The following is a 19,288-nucleotide window of genomic DNA, read 5'->3' as shown; positions in this document are numbered from 1 at the left end:
ATATGGTAGAGTTTATGAAACTCTGAGGCGAGACAGGGGACTGAGACAGAGAGAGACAGAGAGAAAGATAGACTGCCAGGGCAAAGACAGGCTGTAATAAAAAGGGTTCAGAGGTCAGGCCTGAGGCTCTGATTGAAATAGCGTGTTGGTGCTGCAATGTCCTGCTGTCACTCAGCATTAAGGCTTTACTGATCACTTAACATAGGGCATGAACAGTTTTTCAACAAGTCCACTAATCAGACAGTGATAGTGGGACAGGTTTATAGACACCTTTTCCATTTCTTATTAATCATTTTATTTACTTGAATAATGGCCTTTGGTGGCCTACTACTGTGTAAAAAAATCTATTGTTTCTTTTGTGTTTTACTGTACTGTATATTGGAATTGCAGTGAAATATGACATCATTCAACTGTATTCTAGTTAAGAGTAGAAGAAGAATGCCGTTATTTGTCATATATACATATACACATGTAGAGTACAACGAAATTCTTTTTCCACATATCCACATATATGTTTTGAAAGCTGGGGTCAGAGCGCAAGGTCAGCCATTGTACGGCACCCCTGGAGCCGAGAGGGTTAAGGGCCTTGCTCAAGGTCCCAACAGTGGCTGCATAGAAGAGCCAGGATTCGAACCGCCAATCTTCCAATTGGTAGCCCAAAGCATACTCACTAGGCTACCACTCTATCTAGTTGAACACATACAGATTTTCTCCAGATGTCGTAAATCAGCTAAGGACGTTGGGTTTCTCAGAAGAAGCTATAAGAATGTAGCGTACATAACACAAGTCTGTCACACACTCATTATTTTTGTAGTGACAATTTATCCTTAGTTTAAATTCCTTTGTTTGCCACAGTTGGTGTTGACTGGGGAATATTGACGCTTGTTTGGTTGCAAAAAAAATAAATCCAAGAGAGATGCTAAGTACTTTCCAAAAATGGAAAGTCTAAAGTCTTGTTTATTCCAATCAATATTTACAGCTCCTTTAGCCAATAAATAAAATAAAGTAAGACAAACTGGGAATTAGAAAAAATAGAATACAAGGAAGCAGCAGCAAGTTCAAAACAGTCAGCCAAGCCAAAGCCAAGGTCAAAAAGCTGTGCGCTCCCAGTCAGCCACGCCTCCGCCCCGTCTCCTTCCTATTTAACGGCCCTTTGATCTGTAGAGGGCACATACTTACAAATGGAAATAAAAGGCAAAAATTATTATAAAGAATTAATCAAATAAAGAAATGGCTCCTACAAATTTAATTTTACAATTAATCAGATACAGGTTAACAGCACAATGCACAAAATCAAACAGTTTATGTTTACATCGAACATTAGAATCTCTTGTAATTTTCCTGCACCCATTCTGCAACCATTGCAGAGTTTCCAGTAGAAAAGCACAGAACACAAATCTTGATGTATATGAGGTGCAGCAACAGAATATTACATCTAGTTCCTGTGAACCAAAAACAGAAATCTGAGACCTGAAAGTGGGCACAGGTTCACTGGATTCAAATAGTTAAACATTATAAAACATCATCTCATATACTGTATATAGGACAATCTGAAACAACATGAAACCTTAGCATGTTTTTTGGGAGGTGGGAGGAAACCAAAGAACCCAGAGGATGTCCATGCAGACATGATGAGGTGCAGCATCAACTCTACCAGCTTAAAGGGATTCAGTGTAATGAAGAATTTGCCTGTTTAACTGCCAAATCGCTAAGGTGGACATGACTGAGTGCTGCACAGCTACATGGGTCTTGGGAACCTGTGTTTGATCCTTCTGGTTTGATCCTTCTGGTTTAATCTTCTGGTTAGTGGATGTGAGAAGTTTTGCCTATTTACTCTATTAACCACATTGGTTTCTTCTGTGTACTTGAATCCATTACTCCAGACTGCCTTTTGAAGTGAATGAGTACGTGTTGCCTTGCAATGTATTGGCACCCTGTCCAGGATGTATTCCTGCTTTTTATCCTAGTGTTTTCAGTTTGTTCTGGACTCACAATATAGTCAAAAAGTATCATTTTATAGCTCAGTCTTCAATGCTTATATTGTTTCCATTCTTATTTTCAAGTCATTGTGAAGACAAAAATCTGTCAAATACATAATTTCAAATTTAAGTGCAGATAAATTCACCATTTTACCCTAAAGTTTAGCTAGGGTTAACTTAAGTAAGACACGCATCATTACACAGAAAAAGGCACTATCACCCAGTGAACATCTACTGGCTCTTGGGGAAGTTCATTCTCATCTGGTCTTCAAATGGCAATGAAAGACCTACAGTTTCTCAAGTAAGCATTAACTTGTATTAGAAGAAAAACTGGACTGTATGTCACATGTTCTTGTCTGTTCACATGGACTATGTTTTTGTTTTAGTTACACGCCCCCTCTGTCTCCACCCCCTCCCTCTGATTAGTCTTTGTGTTCATTAGTACCAGCTGTTTTTCATGTCTGTCCTAAATATTATATGTATATAGTACCCCTTGTGTTCTGTCCTCCTTTGTTAATGATTGTATATTTTGTGGTTTGTGGTTTATTGCTATTCTGTATGTGCTAGCTCCTGTCCTGGCTCCTGGCTGTCCTGGTGATATCCTGTACTTGTCCTGCATCTGTTTGTCGTTCCGGTCTCAATTGTCTTAGCTTTCCATGTTCCCTGTTTAGTCTATGTTAAACATTAGTGTAGCATGGGTGTTAGCTTCCCATGTTCCCTGTTTAGTCCATGTTAAACATTAGTGTAGCATGGGTGTTAGCTTTCCATGTTTCTTGTGTAGTTTCTTACATTAGGGTTTCTGTTTTAGGTATTAATTAACACCATCCTTAGCATTAGCTTTTAGCATTAGCCATTAGTGTATTGTAGCCGTAGCTTAGTCATTGTGTATTACTTGTAATTTTGTTGGAGTTTTTAAATACCGTGTCCACTCACTGTCCACTTTATTAGACACTCCTACCTAGTTGGTCCACCTTGTAGATGTAAAGTCAGAGATGATCGCTCATCTATTGCTGCTGTTTGAGTTGGTCATCTTCTAGACCATCAGTGGTCACAAGACACTGCCCATCGGTCAGTGTTAGCTGGATATATTTTTGGTTGGTTGATTATTCTCAGTCCAGCAGGGACAATGCGATGTTTAAAAACTCCAGCAGCATTGCTGTGTCTGATCCACTCATACCAGCACTACACACACTAACACATCAGTGTCACTGCAGTGCTCAGAATGATCCACCACCCAAATAATACCTACTCTGTGGTGGTTCTGGGAGAGTCCTGACAATTGAGAAACAGCATGAAAGGGGGCTAACAAAGCATGAAGAGAAACAGATAAACTACAGTCAGTAATTGTAGAACTACAATGTGCTTCTATATAGTAAGTGCAGCTGATAAAATGAACAGTGAGTGTAGAAACAAGGAGGTGGTTTTAATGTTGATCTTGTATGGCTGATCAGTATATTGTTTTGAGACATTCCACAGTAAGTAGTGGAACCGGTAAAGGCTGATTTACCAAAGGAACTACCTTTAAAAGAAATGATGGGTTGTGGCTCAGCATTCTGCACCACTCAGTACAAGAAAACATCCCTCAATACAAAATTGCGTAAAATAAGTTTAAACTTTTTATACACATTGAATTTAGAGTTGTAATTTTAAAGCAAAACTAAAAATACTTCTTTTTAAAGCCTTCAGCATAGCTGAAGTCCATTTTCTGACACTGCTTCACAAGTGCTCCCAAGTGTTTATAAGCTGTATTTTTAAAAGGTAGAAGAAAAAAAGGAAAGCCTGTTTTTCTTTTGCTCTGGTTTGTTTTCCAGTCACTTTAAAATGAACTTTGGTTGCATGACTTGGCAGCTGCAGCTGGTGTGGTAAAATCGGGAGACAGCAGACGACTGGAGAGCGCTAACAAAACAAACCAGTCAAATTTTTTTCAGTGCAGGATTGTTTAACTGATGTGGAGAGGGAATACTTTGCTTGCAGAACTAAGTGACAAAAATACTAAGAGGGTGCAAGATCTCTGTACGTATTAAAAGTCTTCACCTGGTAAAATTATGTTAAAATGTGAGATCAGCTCGTTTTTCATTTGTTTGGCACTTATGAGGAACAGAAAACTCAATAAAAGTAACGACAGAGGGAAAGTTCAGGGCCACGGCTGTCACAACAAAAGCCACGCTTCTAACTCTGCTGCCACTGCTTATGGTGCTGTAATATAAAGCTGCTGGTCCCACAATTCCCTCCACTGTTGTGTTCTTTGCCCAAATCCTGCCACTGTGCAAGATTTACAGAGTCAACGTATCAGCTTAATCTCTGTCTAGTTTCTCTGTTTCTTTCACCCAGTCTCTATCTTGTCTTAATTATCTTCTAATTTGTTCATCTCCTAAGTCCCCTGTGGTGTCGGTGGGTTTTGCCCGCTTCCATCCTAATCTGCTGGTGGGTGGCACATATTCGGGACAGATTGTGCTCTGGGACAACCGCAGCCACCGGAGGACCCCAGTCCAAAGAACGCCACTGTCTGCAGCAGCTCATACTGTAAGCTCTACACAACAATTAAAAATCCTAATTTTTTTCTCCAAAACATGCAAATTACTGTTTACATTTTCAACACTTGCAAGAATTAACACTACTATTCTCATTGAGAAATCTTCACCAAGGATGACGACAGCGAGAGGTAGCCTAACATTAATGTAAATATTTCTTTATCCTGTTCATATACATAAATTAGTTATTATTAAACATAAACATAATCAAAAACTGTTTCTTTACCCAATGCATACTAGCACACACCTGTTCCAACACAATTTAAGCCACTGACCGCTGCTTTAACTGGCCAGCTATAACACATACAGAGGAACCCCCTATCTGTACACAGCCACAGTAGAAGTCACTGTTGCAGCAGCAAGAAAATCCCTATCAGACACAGCCAGTTTCTTTTCTATTAAGGGCCAAATCAGACCAGTGACACTGCTGACACTTAGACTTGGGTCTACAGGTTGGGCATATCGGTCTGCTGTGCCACCCGAGTGCATAGTTCCCTTAACAAGTTAATTTGATTCAACTTCATTACTTGTTGCACTACAATTAGCAACACTGAGTACAACTAAACACTATTTCTATAATTTTTTATGTCTTTCTGCTGTTAGTTAGACACTCTGCTTGTTTTCAGTCTTGCCACATCATCTCTTATTGGCTTATTAGGAGTTATTATGGAGTTATGAATTTTACTGGGTCACTACAAAAATTATATTTCTTTTCAGTCATGTAGATGTAAACTTTCCTTTGTATTTTCAATTGTTGTCTTGCTAAATACCCAGTTGTGACCTAACTTTAGCTAAAAGGAAGATGATCGTACAATCTTTTTAAAAACATTACACTAGACAGTTGAATACATCCTTCTTATATTAACTATGTTGTCTAAATGCAGCAAATCACACCCACAATACTACTGTTATGTTTGACTTTTGGTGTAATGTCCGTAGAAGGAAATGCCTTATTTGCTTTTTAGACATAATGACAGTCCAATAATTTCTAGTTTTGTTGGTCTGTCCATTAAATTTAATCCCAAAAGGCTTATCATGCAGGTCATTTTTTTTTTGCAAATGTCAGATAAGCACTTTTTTATATATATATATTTTTTATAAGCAGTGGTTTCATTCCTGCATAAATCCCATTTCCCATTTCTTAGTCTTTTTCATATTGTGAAGTCATCAACACTGACCTTAGTGCCAAATATGCAACCACACAGAAAAGTACCTCCTCCCCACTGTGAAGCCTGGTGGTGGATCTGTGGTTTTTAGGGCTGCCCCTGGACAATTTGTTTGGATACATGATATCATGGACACTATTAAATATCAGCATATATTAAATCAAAACATGCCAGACCCAGGAACTTTAAACTGGGCGTGGTTTCGTTCCTCCAGCAGGATAATGATCCAAAGCTCACCTCAAAATCAACACAAAAATGGTTGACTGAACACAAAATCTAAGTTTTGTTTGGGCCACCAGCTCCCTGACCTAAACCTTATAGAAAAGCTGTGGTGTACAATAAAGAGGAAAGTCTACAAGTATGTGTGTGTGGAATCTAATAGAATTCCTGCCATGTGTTCACACTCATTTCACATTAAAAGAGAAAACCTTCAACTGTTGGCAAAGAAAGGCTTCCTTAAGTATATATTGCAGGGGTTTTCACAATGTTATGTCAGGTTTTAGTTAATTTATTAATCAACATTCAAAAGAATAAGCAGTAAAATGTTCTTACACCTCTTTTTTCATGTTTTTAGGAGCCAATACTAAGAAGTGGATTGTATTTAAATAAGCTAGGTAATTCAAAGATGGAAATAATCTAGTTTGCTAGTTAGGACAAATATCATAATGTAATTTAATGTAAGTCAATGAAGAGTAAAGAGTTTTCCCTAAACACACACTGACCAAACTAACTGTCTAAAATCAGACTTAAAACATTAAACCTTAAGTACTACGTATTGGTAAGAAGTTAATTGGTTGAATTATTCATTAAAATAATAAAATTACTATAGCCTTAGCACTTCAACATTGTAAACCTTAATTAGAAATTACACCTTCAAGACTTCCACTTAGTCAATGAACATGATATTACCCTTTTTCACACAATATAAAGAGCATGGGCATTATTGTGGTAGAGTCTGAAGAGCTGCCTAGGTCCTATTTTTGCCACTCTGCCACACACATGGCCTCTGAATGCCATACATGCTAAAGTTATAAACTCCTCTGCCCTTAATAATGAAAGCTTATATCCCAGCCCCCTGGCTAAGCCAGCCATCAGCTTCACTCAAAGAGCCCATTGTGGGCCAAAAACAAAAATCAATTTGACAGCAATAATGATATAATGGATTCACACAATCGGCTGTATTTGCAGGGCAGTGCATGCAAGTGCCAAGTTGAAGTAAGGGACTGCTGCACACATCCGTTATCCAAAAAAAATTAAGCACAGACCTGACATTGTGTTTGTGTAATAGCAGTGAAGAAGAGCATGAACGCATGAAGACATTTTAGGATAACTTCATAACTAGTGAGCTGCCAATCACCACAATACAGTGGTACCTTGAAATTGGTTCTGGGAGTGGCGTTGCGTTTAAAAAAAGAGTTTTACAGTATTTTCTCCCATAAGGATGTATGGAAAACCTGTTAATGCCTTCCTTGGTCCCGTGAAACTGCATATATTTTAGGCTAATGTAAAATAATAAGGTTGTTTTTGACACTTATACACTGAAAATAACACAAATATAATATACAACTGAAATACAACAGAAAACAGTTAAAAATCTATAAAATATACAATAAAACCTGCACTTTACCTTTATTTCTTAATTGTTTCCTTATGCTTCTTAATCGTGGAGATGCTTGATCTTGGAATACCGTATTCCATTCAGTAAAGGGGCATTCACATGAAAAGCGGCATATTAGCTTTTGCGCTGCTTTTTAACGATAAGCGTTTTAGACTCTCTCAAAAATTTGCAGACTCTCACAATTTCTCAGCACCCAGAGCTATAACACAAGTTTAAAAGTGAAACAGGAGAAGAATCCAGCTAAACACAGATACATGTGGAGTTTTCAGAGTGGATTTGACTGTTATTCCACACAAATGCAGATTTGTCTCATGTGCACACTTTGATGACGTTTTACTGCACCGCTCAAGCCAAGCGCTAAACAAAGCGGCTGGTTACTGTTAATTTGAAATTAAATAAATAATTTTTTTTTTAAAGAAACTGAACATGTTGATTTTAAGGGAAACTTTGAGTTTAAGGGTACATATTTCTTGACAAAGGGCGTTGAGTTTCAAAGATATTGAGTTTAGGGGACGTTGAGTAATACTTTGCATAGTATTATTTAAGTTGCCTGTTTATTATACTCCCAACATACATGCACTGTTGCACAGAATGTACTGGTAATTTCTCTGGTAGTGTTATATATGAACCTCCCGAGTTGAAATTCTATGAAACTTAAAACGACTACTGGGCCTGGTCATTTGTGAACAAAACTCAATATATAACCATGTAAGACACCTAATGATGTGAGTAATTTAGCATAGTGAATAGAGATTATAGAAAACTGTTAAGACAACACATTTTTAGACATACAGTATGTCTGTTAAGTATATATAATAACAAATGGCTTCTGTCATGTTTGTTAAGCTTAAAAATTGCTTTATTTTTAACCACATAATCTGCGTGTATGCTGTAACCTAACTCAATTGGAATGTGATGCCTGCAACATACTCCAAAAAAGTTTGGACGGGGAATGTTCAGCATGGTGTTCCGTCATCTTACTCATTAATAAAAAAGTAGTGGTGTCTGTTCTCACTTTACACTTAGATCTCTCAGGTTCCTTTCATCTTTTCAAAATGTTAAGTCAGGTAGATGGTTAAAGACCTAATTTATTCTCTTTGAACTGATTGGCAATTCTCTCCTGACATTTGGAACACAGTGGTGAGCCATGACCCATCAGTGTTTGTACTGATGGTGGTCCTAGTTTTATATCCAATCATGATTTCTCTCAGCTGTTACCAATTCCCCTGCTTATTGTGGAATGTTTTAAAACACTGCATATTAAACATTCAGTCATAATTTTATGCTTCTTTTAGTGTGTTGCAGGCTTCAAATTTTAAATGTGTTTATATTTACAAACCACACTGAAATTGATCAGTGAAAACATTTGAAATCTTTTCTTTCTACATGTCAGTTAAATTAAGATTCAGAAGGATTAACAAATCACAAATTCTTCTTTTCATTTTACAAAATGCCTTAATTTTTTTTCTGTAAAAGCTGATCTGACAGTGCATTCACTTGATGACTTGGGTTATTGTGGACCTTGTCCTTAAATGTGCAATATAAATATTCAATGGTTTCATGTTCAAAATATAAATGTTCATTCATTGCAAATAATATGTAGATGTGTTTGAAACCAGATTGTCATTTTTTAATGTTGTAGCATCCAGTGTACTGTGTAAATGTGGTGGGGACCCAGAATGCCAATAACTTGATCACAGTGTCCACAGATGGCAGAATGTGTTCTTGGAGCTTGGACATGCTTTCCCAACCACAGGTAGGTACTGGTCAGTCCCACTCTTTAATCTGTTCAACATCCACAAGTAAACTTTTGTGTAAATTAATTAGGGTCATTAATTTTTTTTAAAGAAGCATTTGCAGTCACTACTCTTATATCTACCGTCTCCGTGTGCTTCAATCCATTGTTTTGGCAGACATTGTTTACACAGCACATTAGAGAGTGTATAGCTATACAATTTTAACTGTATTAACTGGAGATAATATTAAGTACAGCATTGTGCAGTTTGGGACATAGCTTTAACAGCTGTCATTATTTAAGCTGCTTTTCTGGGGTATAGATTGGTATAAATAATTGAGCCACGTTTGATTTTACATAAATAGAACATCTTGCCCACATTTAAGCCCAAATCCCCAAGAAGTTTTCAAGACAAAAAATATGCTTAAAAGCAGTGATGCCATGTGAGACTAAGGTGCAAATGACTTGCCCTTTTCATCAGATCTTTATATCTATCCTTGACCGCAGTTATTTATACAGTAAATGCAACATTTAAGGTTGGTTGCCTGATTGTATAAATAAATACTGACTAAATATTACAAGCAGTATACAATGATATTACTAAAAATAAGCCTTTAAGGTAATACCTGTCAGCTGCCTTATTTGTGCCCTGCAGGAGAGCATGGAACTGGTGTATAATAAGTCAAAACCAGTAGCTGTGACTGGGATGGCTTTCCCCGCTGGAGACGTCAATAATTACGTGGTGGGCAGCGAAGAGGGAACTGTATACACAGCATCCAGGCATGGGAGGTTAGTGGAGTGTAAAACACCAATACACCAATGTAGTTGCTACTGTTTAAAATACCTCTACCGTAAAGTTGTACCTAAAGTGCTAACAACTTTTATAGTTAGTTTCAAGTTTTAATAGACACATTAATGAGCTTAGAGGTTATTTGTCAGCTATTTATTACAGCTATTTCACTGTAGTGGAATATTATAGTTTATATGGGCTGCGTTAGCTTTTATTGATGCCACACATTCTAGTTTTAATCAAATCTCTTTTATCTGATATTTTAGAAAAAAAAAACATTGACAGGTATCTATATCCTAACTTCTCTCATAATGTAGCGTGGCATGTAAATGTATACTGAAAGATTTTAGAATAATAAACACATCAGAATATTTTGAAAGTTGAGTAACAACACATTTTCACTAAAGACACAGATTCATTAAAGTTGTTTAACATGCATTAAACCATTAGGTTCCTGCCAGGTTACTTAATCAAACAGTTCACCAAATTGAACTGGTAGGCTTATTTAGGTAAATAAACACAAACAGGATTGATTTCAGTCAACCCTGTAGAATTTAAATCTCATTAATCTAGAACTTTACCATTATGGTGAATCATACATTGATGATTGAATACTATTCCCTGAATTTCTAGAAAAGCTGAGAAAATTGTTTTAGTCTAAAAAGTATTACAAAGTCATTGCTAAAGCTTTTGGGCCTCATTGACCTACAGTAAAACCATCATCTTCAAATGAATGGAAGCTGGAAAGGTTCTTAGTTGGCTTAGCGACAATTCCGTCAGAAAGTCACAAGAGAGCCCCCCCCCCCCCCCCCCCCCAAAAAAAAAGAAGAAAAAAAAAAAGATCTTAAGAACTGCAGATATCTCTAGATCAGCTGGGGTCAGTATTTATAACCCTGTAATAAGTGTTCCTGCCTTGCAACCTTTGTTTAAAAAGAATTAAACAATCTGTCATCACAAAAAGTCATTTTCAAAGGATGTTCATTTGTAATTATGGATGTTGGAAAGGTTTGTTCCTAAAATAAATGCAGGTAGGATTTATACAATACTTTGTTTGTTTTTGTATTATGTTCTCTTTGTGTTCAATGCATTTTTGATATTAAATTTATTGTGACAAAATGCAATAGAAGAAGCATACAGAAATAAATCAGTTTTAATTTTACACCACTGTATGACCCAGCTGAAAAGACCTGCGCTCATTCGGATCAGACACATTTGGAATTACGTCGAACACTGATTATGAGCAAGATCTCACAATGCTTTTGACTGAATGGGCAAATTTCAAAACACACACTTTAAAATCTTGTGAAAACCTTCCCAGAAGAATACAGGCACCAAATGAATGCCAGTGGTTTTGTAATGGAATTTCCAATAAGCTCATTGCCAGGTGTCCCCATGCTTTTGGCCGGTGTTAAAAACTGAAGTTTACACTTGACCACAAACCTCTGGCCTCATCAAATAGGCACCACTGCAGTGCTACTATGCAACAGGGCAATAGAACTGTATACTAACTCTGGCTACCATTCTAGCTGAACAGCTTTGTGAGTCAGCATTCTCTATCTAAAGTGATCTGAACCTATGTGTGTATTCCATTCTTGTTAGAGTAGTAGAGAGTAGTAAACACTTTTAAATCATGCTGCAACACATAGGCATGTTAGTCTTTAGATTAATGCTCTTACTGCTACTTGACCCTGCACTGACAATCTTGATGTGTTGGCCATCAGCAAAGCTGGTATCTGTGAGATGTTTGAGGGGCATCAAGGACCGGTGACTGGCATCAGCTGCCTCAGTGCTGTGGGCCCTGTCGACTTCTCCCATCTGTTTCTCACCTCGTCTTTTGACTGGACTGTCAAGCTTTGGAGCACAAAGGTAAGTAAAGGATTTGATTTTGTAGTTTATTGTAATTTAGTTTGTACCACCTTAATCATCCATCACAGATTACATCAAAAAAATATTTTTTTTTATTATCCTAAAACATCTAGTAAAATTAAATCACTAATGATCATTTGACTGTAATCAGTTTAATCGGTCCTTTGATTGATCCAGGATCGGTGCCGCCATGGCAGGGGGATCAGTCAATTTACTTTTTGTTTAGTCTAATATCTTGAGGCAGCAGCCAAATCCAGTATACAAAGTGTCCAGTCAAAATCAAGTATACATAATGTTACCCTCATATCTTAGACCTGACTTGAGTAACAGCTTTCAACTTGACTTAGTAAAGCTGAGTTTAAGTGAAGGTGAGGTGAGTAAATCCAAATCAATACCCAGATCAAATGAACTTCAGTCCAAGACCATGATAATTATTTTGCAATTTCTGTGAACCTTTACGGATTTATTTTATAAATTATGATGTTTGGTAAATAGTTTGTCATTTTTGCTATTCTGTGTTTAAATACTGAAACAGAGACACATACATTTTAAATTGAATTATTTTGCATATGTGCAATATGTGAGTACAAACAAGAGTAGGTGACTAGAAATGTAAGTCCAGAATGTGGTCATCCTTTATAACAAAAAAAACCACATGTTCGAGAGTTCATTGTTTCAATAGAAGTTGTATGGTCAGATCCTTGTCATATTCTAAACAAGAGGATGAGTCCATGTGTGGTGTACAACATGAGTGGGGGACATCTCTGAATGAAGGAGGTTAGTGACCCTGTTATGCCTCCTGGCATGCTTTGGATCCACTTATTCCTTTAGAGTAATGGGTCACTCAAAGTCCATACAATGACGGTATTCTTAATGATCACATTATCAATATGTTGATAATCTGACTTCTGATGGGAGTGGTTTTCTCCAGGGTAATAATGCCCCTGTCCACATGGCAAGAGACGTCAAGGGTTTGATGAGGATCTCAACCTACTTATAGTATTTTTGACTGATGTTAGACTTTAAAATACCAACTGGAGTAAAATCTTTAAGAAATATGATGGCAGCATACAGCAGGTCATTTAAAGAATTTACCTAATACAACCAAAAGTGCTATAATATTCAAAACATATTTTCAGTCAGCAAATAATCCTAACCCTAAAGTACAACAGAGCCTTCTGTCTTTTGACACATAAAAACATTCCAGGGATTTTCTGGTAGACATTTGTATCAACTTTATTTATTTATTTATTTTTTTCAAAACCAGGGTTTTTGGGTGGAATTCTGTTTGCTCTTGAGGAGAGCCACAGGAATGCTGGCCTGTCTTCCATTCCTTTGTTCCTATCTGGTTGTTGAATTATCCTACTGATGCAGACACAGTCCTCTACTTTTGGCAGAGCTGCACTTTATTAGAACACTTCTCACCAGGCATTTACTGTCCAACAGCGAAACACTTGCAGTGGCCTGATTTAAACGGATGTGCCACTGAGATCGTGCCACAGCAGTTACTAATGATTATTCTGAGAGGGGAGCGTACCTCAGTCAGAGCTGGGATGGAGACTGCAATTACAGGGACTAGGTTTCTGCATCTCACAACAGGGTCAACATTAACATTTAGCAGAGACTCATACTTCACTTATGTTCAGTGGTGTAATGTAACGAAGTAATAATACTTTCTTACAGTACTTAAGTATTTTTTGAAGTATCTGTACTTCACTTGAGTTTTTAAATTTCTGTCAGCTTTCACTTTACTCCACTACATTTCCTAAATAAAATGTATACTTTTAATCCGATACATGTGCCCTATGCAAATGTATTACTTGTTACTTAGGGTGACCATAAGTCCCCTTTTTCTTTTTTGGACCTAAAATTGTCTGGGATATGACTTTTGTAGTCTATGTGCGCTATTCTTTGCGTGTTTTTGCACTGATTTTTACCTTTCTGTACTTCTCTTAAAAATGCTCAAATGCAAGCAAAAATTCACAGTTGTCTTGGTCGGGATCCTTGGCAAGCAGAATGCATGACCTGCATAGCTGACATATGTGTGAGTGTTAAATTAAGGTGCCAGTTTTGCAAAACACAAAACTGTAGCTAAAGGAAAGAGTTCATCAGGTAAAGACCGGGTAACACAGAAGATGTTGTTACTGCTACAGAGGGAGTTTTTGCATTTTACACCACAAAGCATCACAACAGCTACAGATCAGATCAGTGCAGGTGTCTGTCTGGCCCATGCTGCCATTCTGCCAATGCCCTCTTTTTTGAAAACCAATATATGGTCACCCTATGTTACTACAAAAAGGCAAGAAATGATGCAAGATGTGTGACAGACTGCAAGCAGGTATAGCGAATTTGTGATCTGCGCTTGTAAGTTAGATAAATCATTAAACACATTAATGTGCAAGTGCTCTAAAAGCGATGGATACATTTTAATTTCCACCCAAATCCAGGCATGTCAGATGCTAACAGCAACATGGTAGTGACAGACTAGAACACCCGTTGCCATATTTGCAAGAAATATTTTCATATGTCAGCGTGAAAGATTCTTCGTATCGAATGAAGTGCCTCTTATGTTTACCCAAAGATACAGAAATATTGGCATTTCAGAACAGAACTCCCCCCACCAACCTCAATAACACACTGATGTAAGTTAAGAATGATTAACAACGTAAAGCTGCAGCATCATAGTTTTTTAAATTCTTATAATTAGCATTAAAATTGTTCAGATATCTAGCTACCATTTCCGATCAATTCGAACCACAGATATAAAGATTTACAAAATTTTGTTGGAATTAATTCAGTGCAAAACTCACCTGCCGACAAATATTTCTTCAGGTAACTTCTGTATTACACAGGCAGAGAAAAAATTGAAGGTTTTCAGGAAAATCTTTCAGGACGTCTTTAACTTAAACAGGCACAAATCATGTTCAGAGGAAAGGAAAAAATTTGTTTTGTTCTATAAATTCTTATGTTGTGAAGACCTCATTTTTCTGTAGGTTTGAGATAGGCTCCGTTGTTAAGGTGGTTTACAGGCTTAAAAGAACAATCTTCATATTTTTCAAAATTCTGACTGCTTGCGTTTTTTAACAGCATTTACTTGTACTTCTACTTTCAATTTTAAACTATGTACATTTAGTATCAGAAAAAATACTTTTAATACTTTAGTACATTAAACATCAGATACTTTAAAACTTTTACTCAAATAATGATAGTAAGATTTTTGAACTTTTACAAAAGTATGGCTTTCAGGCACTTTATCCACCATTGCTTATGTGTCAAGGGACATTTAGCAATTCCATGAATGGTTTTCTCTTTGGGTTATTAAACCAATTGTACTGACAGCAATGTGTAAGGTTTTTGATATAGCTCTTATTTTTGTTAATGTAGGTGTTTAAAAATGGTGCTCCTTCATCTTCAGCATCATATAATTCATAATAAAATAAGGTGCAATTTGCATGAAAATATTTTTTTCAGCATTAATATCTAGATCTTGTTTTTCCAGGTAATTAAAATTTTAACTTTTAATATTTTAATGTGTTCATCTATATCACTCAGGCAATGTTTGTATGGGTATAGTTTTAGAGGTTAAAAGACTAGAGACTAGTGTGCAGGGTGAGACTGCATCAAGGCTGGCGCCTGCAGGATTTGGGTGTGGTAATGTGGATTACATTTGCTGATGCTAACTGCATGTTTTGGTTGAAAGAATTGGTTGCGTGTTCTGGTTTGCTCAGACTGGTTGTGGCATTCAGCAGTGCTGTGCAGATATACTTAACTGTTTGAATGTTACTTAAATTACAGCAGAGCAATATAACTTTTTTAAAGTTGTACTGCGGGTATTGTCAGTATTTTTACAATGATTAGTTTAGAACAATCATTCTTTAATTGCAAGTGGGTATACATTAAAACTCTGAATTGCAAATAATGAAAGCTGGAAGATTTATTGAGAGCTTTAATAGAAGTGAAAATGCCAATATGTACAGTTTGAGTATTAATTTTGTATGTTTGTGTTTACTCTGAATACTTCCCATTCCCCCATACTCAGTAGACCTAGCTCAAATGCATTGTTCATAAATGCATTTGCACTTATTATACTTATGTTTTAATGTCAATTAAAAGTGCCTTAGCTAACAACTGAAAAAGTATACGTATCTATCCATCCATCCATCCATCCATCCTTTTATCTATCATTCAAACAAATCATCATATCTATTTAAGTGTACCTAAACCATGCCAGAAAACCTATTTTTTTGTAGAGTCAAGCAAATACAGGCCTGTGTTGTTGTTTTGGTGTATCTCACATATTATCTACATCACTTATAGCAAATCAATTATATAAAATAAATCATATGCATTTAAGTTTGTGACAACAGTTTAGGGAATGCATTTTACTGTTTCAACGTGACTGTGCCTTGTGCACAATGCATGGTCTATAAAGATGGTTTGACGAGTTTAATGTGGAGGAAGTCCAAATGCCTGTGCATAAGCCTGACCTCAACCCCACTGATCACTGTTGGGATGATTGGAAACATCAATGCATGACCTTACAAATGCTCTAATGAATGTGCACAAATTCCCACAGATACACAAAAAAGAATCATAACAATGCCCATGGTTTTTGAATAGGATGCCCAAGATGTCAAGTGTTCAAATACTTTTGTATGGTGAATATATAAGATTTCTTGGCCCACTCCTTCTACCCTATTTAGTGGTTCATTATTATGGTCTGGGAGCTGAGTGAGACACTGGCTGCATTCCTACAACCCAATGTCTCCCCATACCTGTTCGGAATGCATGCGGCCATCCTCAGGAATGTTCCTTCTCTCTACCTGTCTAGCTCTCCGTTTTATCTTTTTTGTTGTTTTTCTCCTGTGTTCTCCCCCTTTTTCTCCAGACAGCTGTTACATTAAGGTTACAGTACACCTTTGCAGAGACTTTCATCTTGTGTTTTTTTATGACACTGTGCGAGCATTCAGAGGTTTTAATTAGCCTGTTTCCAGACAGGCCCCAAGGCTGCAGCAGCGCCACTCAGTCTACTCTCTTTTTCTCTCTGTCTCTCTTTTTCTTCCTTTCTTGCTGCCTTACTCTCTTGCTTGAAACCTCCACATTTCCTTTTTCCTTACAGTGTTTTTTTTCTCTCTCTCTTTCCTTGTTGTAGCAAAACAAACCACTGTACTCCTTTGAGGACAATGCGGACTATGTGTACGATGTCATGTGGTCTCCAGTGCATCCCGCGCTATTTGCCGCTGTGGATGGAATGGGCCGTCTCGATCTGTGGAACCTTAACAATGACACAGAGGTGAGGACACACACATTTTGTATATTCCCTTTTCTTCCCTAGGCTATCCAACGCCAAGCTCCAGGCCACCCCACTAACTCCCCTGTAAACACACTCGGCCAGGTCAAAGCTGGATCAGACCATTCTTTTTGTGTGGGTGTCTCAACACAGACTGCCCTTAAATAAGCCCTCTGATTGTTCCCTCCAAACATCCTGACACTTACACACACACATACACACACACACAGAGTATACAGTATAATCATTCTGGTGTGTGGATTCCTCTCTCCCCAGTGATCTTGAGTTAGTAATTTCCCGTAGGCCACAGCCCAGCTCAGTGGTTTAATCTACTCCGCTGGGGTTACCATGGTTCAGAACCTCCAACAACTACACTAAATATCTGTTACATTCAATTACCCATCACTGTACTGGAACAGTTCCATTGCTTTGTGATTGTCTGCTGCACTTGATTAAACAGTGGCTCTATTAATTAATTACATCAGATTAGATTCTAGAGCAGAGCAGAATACTCAGGGCTAAATGAACAAAGCTCTTTCGTGGCAGGTTATAGGTACATTTGACAGCTTGAAAATAAAAAGCTTAAACATTCAACATTTTGCAACATGTAAAAAGCACTTGTTTAACTCATATGTAGTCATATGAAAGAGGTTTGTGCCAATGGTAAAAGGTCTGCCAATTACATATTCTAGAATGCCTTTATTTGTCATATACACCGATCAGGAATTACATTATGACCTACACTCACTGTCCATTTTATCAGCTCCACTTACTATATAGAAGCACTTTGTAGTTCTACAATTACTGACTGTAGTCCATCTGTTTCTCTACATACCTTTTTAGCCTGCTTTCATCCTGTTCTTCAATGGTCAGGACCCCCATAGAACCACCATGTCAGTGTTACTGCAGTGCTGAGAATGATCCACTACCTAAATAATACCTGCTCTGTGGTGGTCCTGTGGGGGTCCTGACCATTGAAGAACAGGGTGAAGGCAGGCTAAAAAATGCAGAGAAACAGATGGACTACAGTCAGTAATTGTATGTAGAACTGCTTTTTAAGAAGTGCTTCTATATGGTAAGTGGAGCTGATAAAATGGACAGTGTGTGTAGAAACCAGGAGGTGGTTTTAATGTTATGGCTGATTGGTGTATACATATACAGTACAATGAAATTTTTTTTTCGCATATCCCAGCTTGTTTGGAAGCTGGTGTCAGAGCGCAGGATCAGCCATTGTACGGCGCCCCTGGAGCAAAGAGGGTTAATGGCCTTGCTCAAGGGCCCAACAGTGGCCCAAAAGCTTGGATTCGAACTCTCAACCTTTCAGTTGATAGCTCAAAGCCATACCCACAAGGCTACAACTGTCAATCTTTAAAAAGTGATTTGAGTAGGTACTAACAAGCTTCAGACACCTGTATTGTGAAATCTTCACCCATTCTTCTTGTGCGAAAGCTTCCAGCTTATTGAAATTTAAGGACTTTGTACAGCAGCTACTTTCTCTGGACATCAGGATTTTCCAGGACTGATTCATTAATTATACTTTGGTTGTGTTGAAAGGGTGTTTGGGATAATTTTCTTGCTGGAAAGCAGTTATCACCAAGGTTCAGTTTCTTCACAGAAAGCATAACATTTCTTCTTAAAATGCCTTGGTACCAGGGTTCTTCAAAAAGTTTCAGCACTTTTTAAACTCTATTTACTAAGAATTACAAAAACAAATGACATCAGTTTTCTGTATGGTCACCTTTTGTTGCATTTTTCCCAGCATCGTACCAACTTTTGAATGCCATCAGCAAAAATTTTTTTTGGTTGAGCGTGTAGCCACTGATGCACCACTGCTTTCACATCATCATCAAATGAAAATCTTCTTCCCTTAAAGCTTCTTTGAGCAGGCCAAAAAGGTGGAAATCAGATGGTGCTAAATCCGGACTATAAGCTCTCTCTCAGTCTATCAGACACGACCAATTACTACTCCTCCAGCCCTCACCGTTTCCAACCAAAATATAAAAGTGAGGAAACTTTTTAAAGATCCCTCGTATTTCTGTGAATCCATGATGCCAGTCACATGGTCAATATGAAAAAAACATTCCCACATTATCACTGAGCAGAGATAGGCACTCGAGTTAGCGACTCAAATTCAAGTCGCACTCAAATCACATACAAATAGACTTCAGGCTTGACTTGTCACTAATGACTCCCAGCTTGATTCAGACACAAAAATAAATAAACAATAAGCGTTTTTCCATTATTATCCAAGCAGGGTGTCTGAAAGTTGCAGAAAAATAATTTGTGTGTGTATGTATACTTTATTTGATTAAT

At 37.4% G+C, this 19,288-nt stretch overlaps 1 protein-coding gene across 3 annotated transcripts in view; it reads left to right on the top strand.

The window, feature by feature from the left end:
- LOC134308296 (cytoplasmic dynein 1 intermediate chain 1) overlaps positions 1-19,288 on the top strand; it is a 77,871-nt gene that overhangs the window by 51,167 nt on the left and 7,416 nt on the right. For all 3 annotated transcript variants that reach the window (XM_062990683.1, XM_062990682.1, XM_062990681.1), the window contains 5 exons: positions 4,356-4,502; positions 8,937-9,050; positions 9,685-9,818; positions 11,541-11,685; positions 16,838-16,978. In XM_062990683.1, the coding sequence (XP_062846753.1) occupies positions 4,356-4,502; positions 8,937-9,050; positions 9,685-9,818; positions 11,541-11,685; positions 16,838-16,978 (681 nt within the window). The remainder of the gene's footprint in view (positions 1-4,355; positions 4,503-8,936; positions 9,051-9,684; positions 9,819-11,540; positions 11,686-16,837; positions 16,979-19,288) is intronic.

This window comes from Trichomycterus rosablanca, chromosome 2 (assembly GCF_030014385.1).
Source record: "Trichomycterus rosablanca isolate fTriRos1 chromosome 2, fTriRos1.hap1, whole genome shotgun sequence".
NCBI lineage: Eukaryota > Metazoa > Chordata > Actinopteri > Siluriformes > Trichomycteridae > Trichomycterus > Trichomycterus rosablanca.
This window is presented reverse-complemented; position numbering and strand designations above follow the sequence as displayed.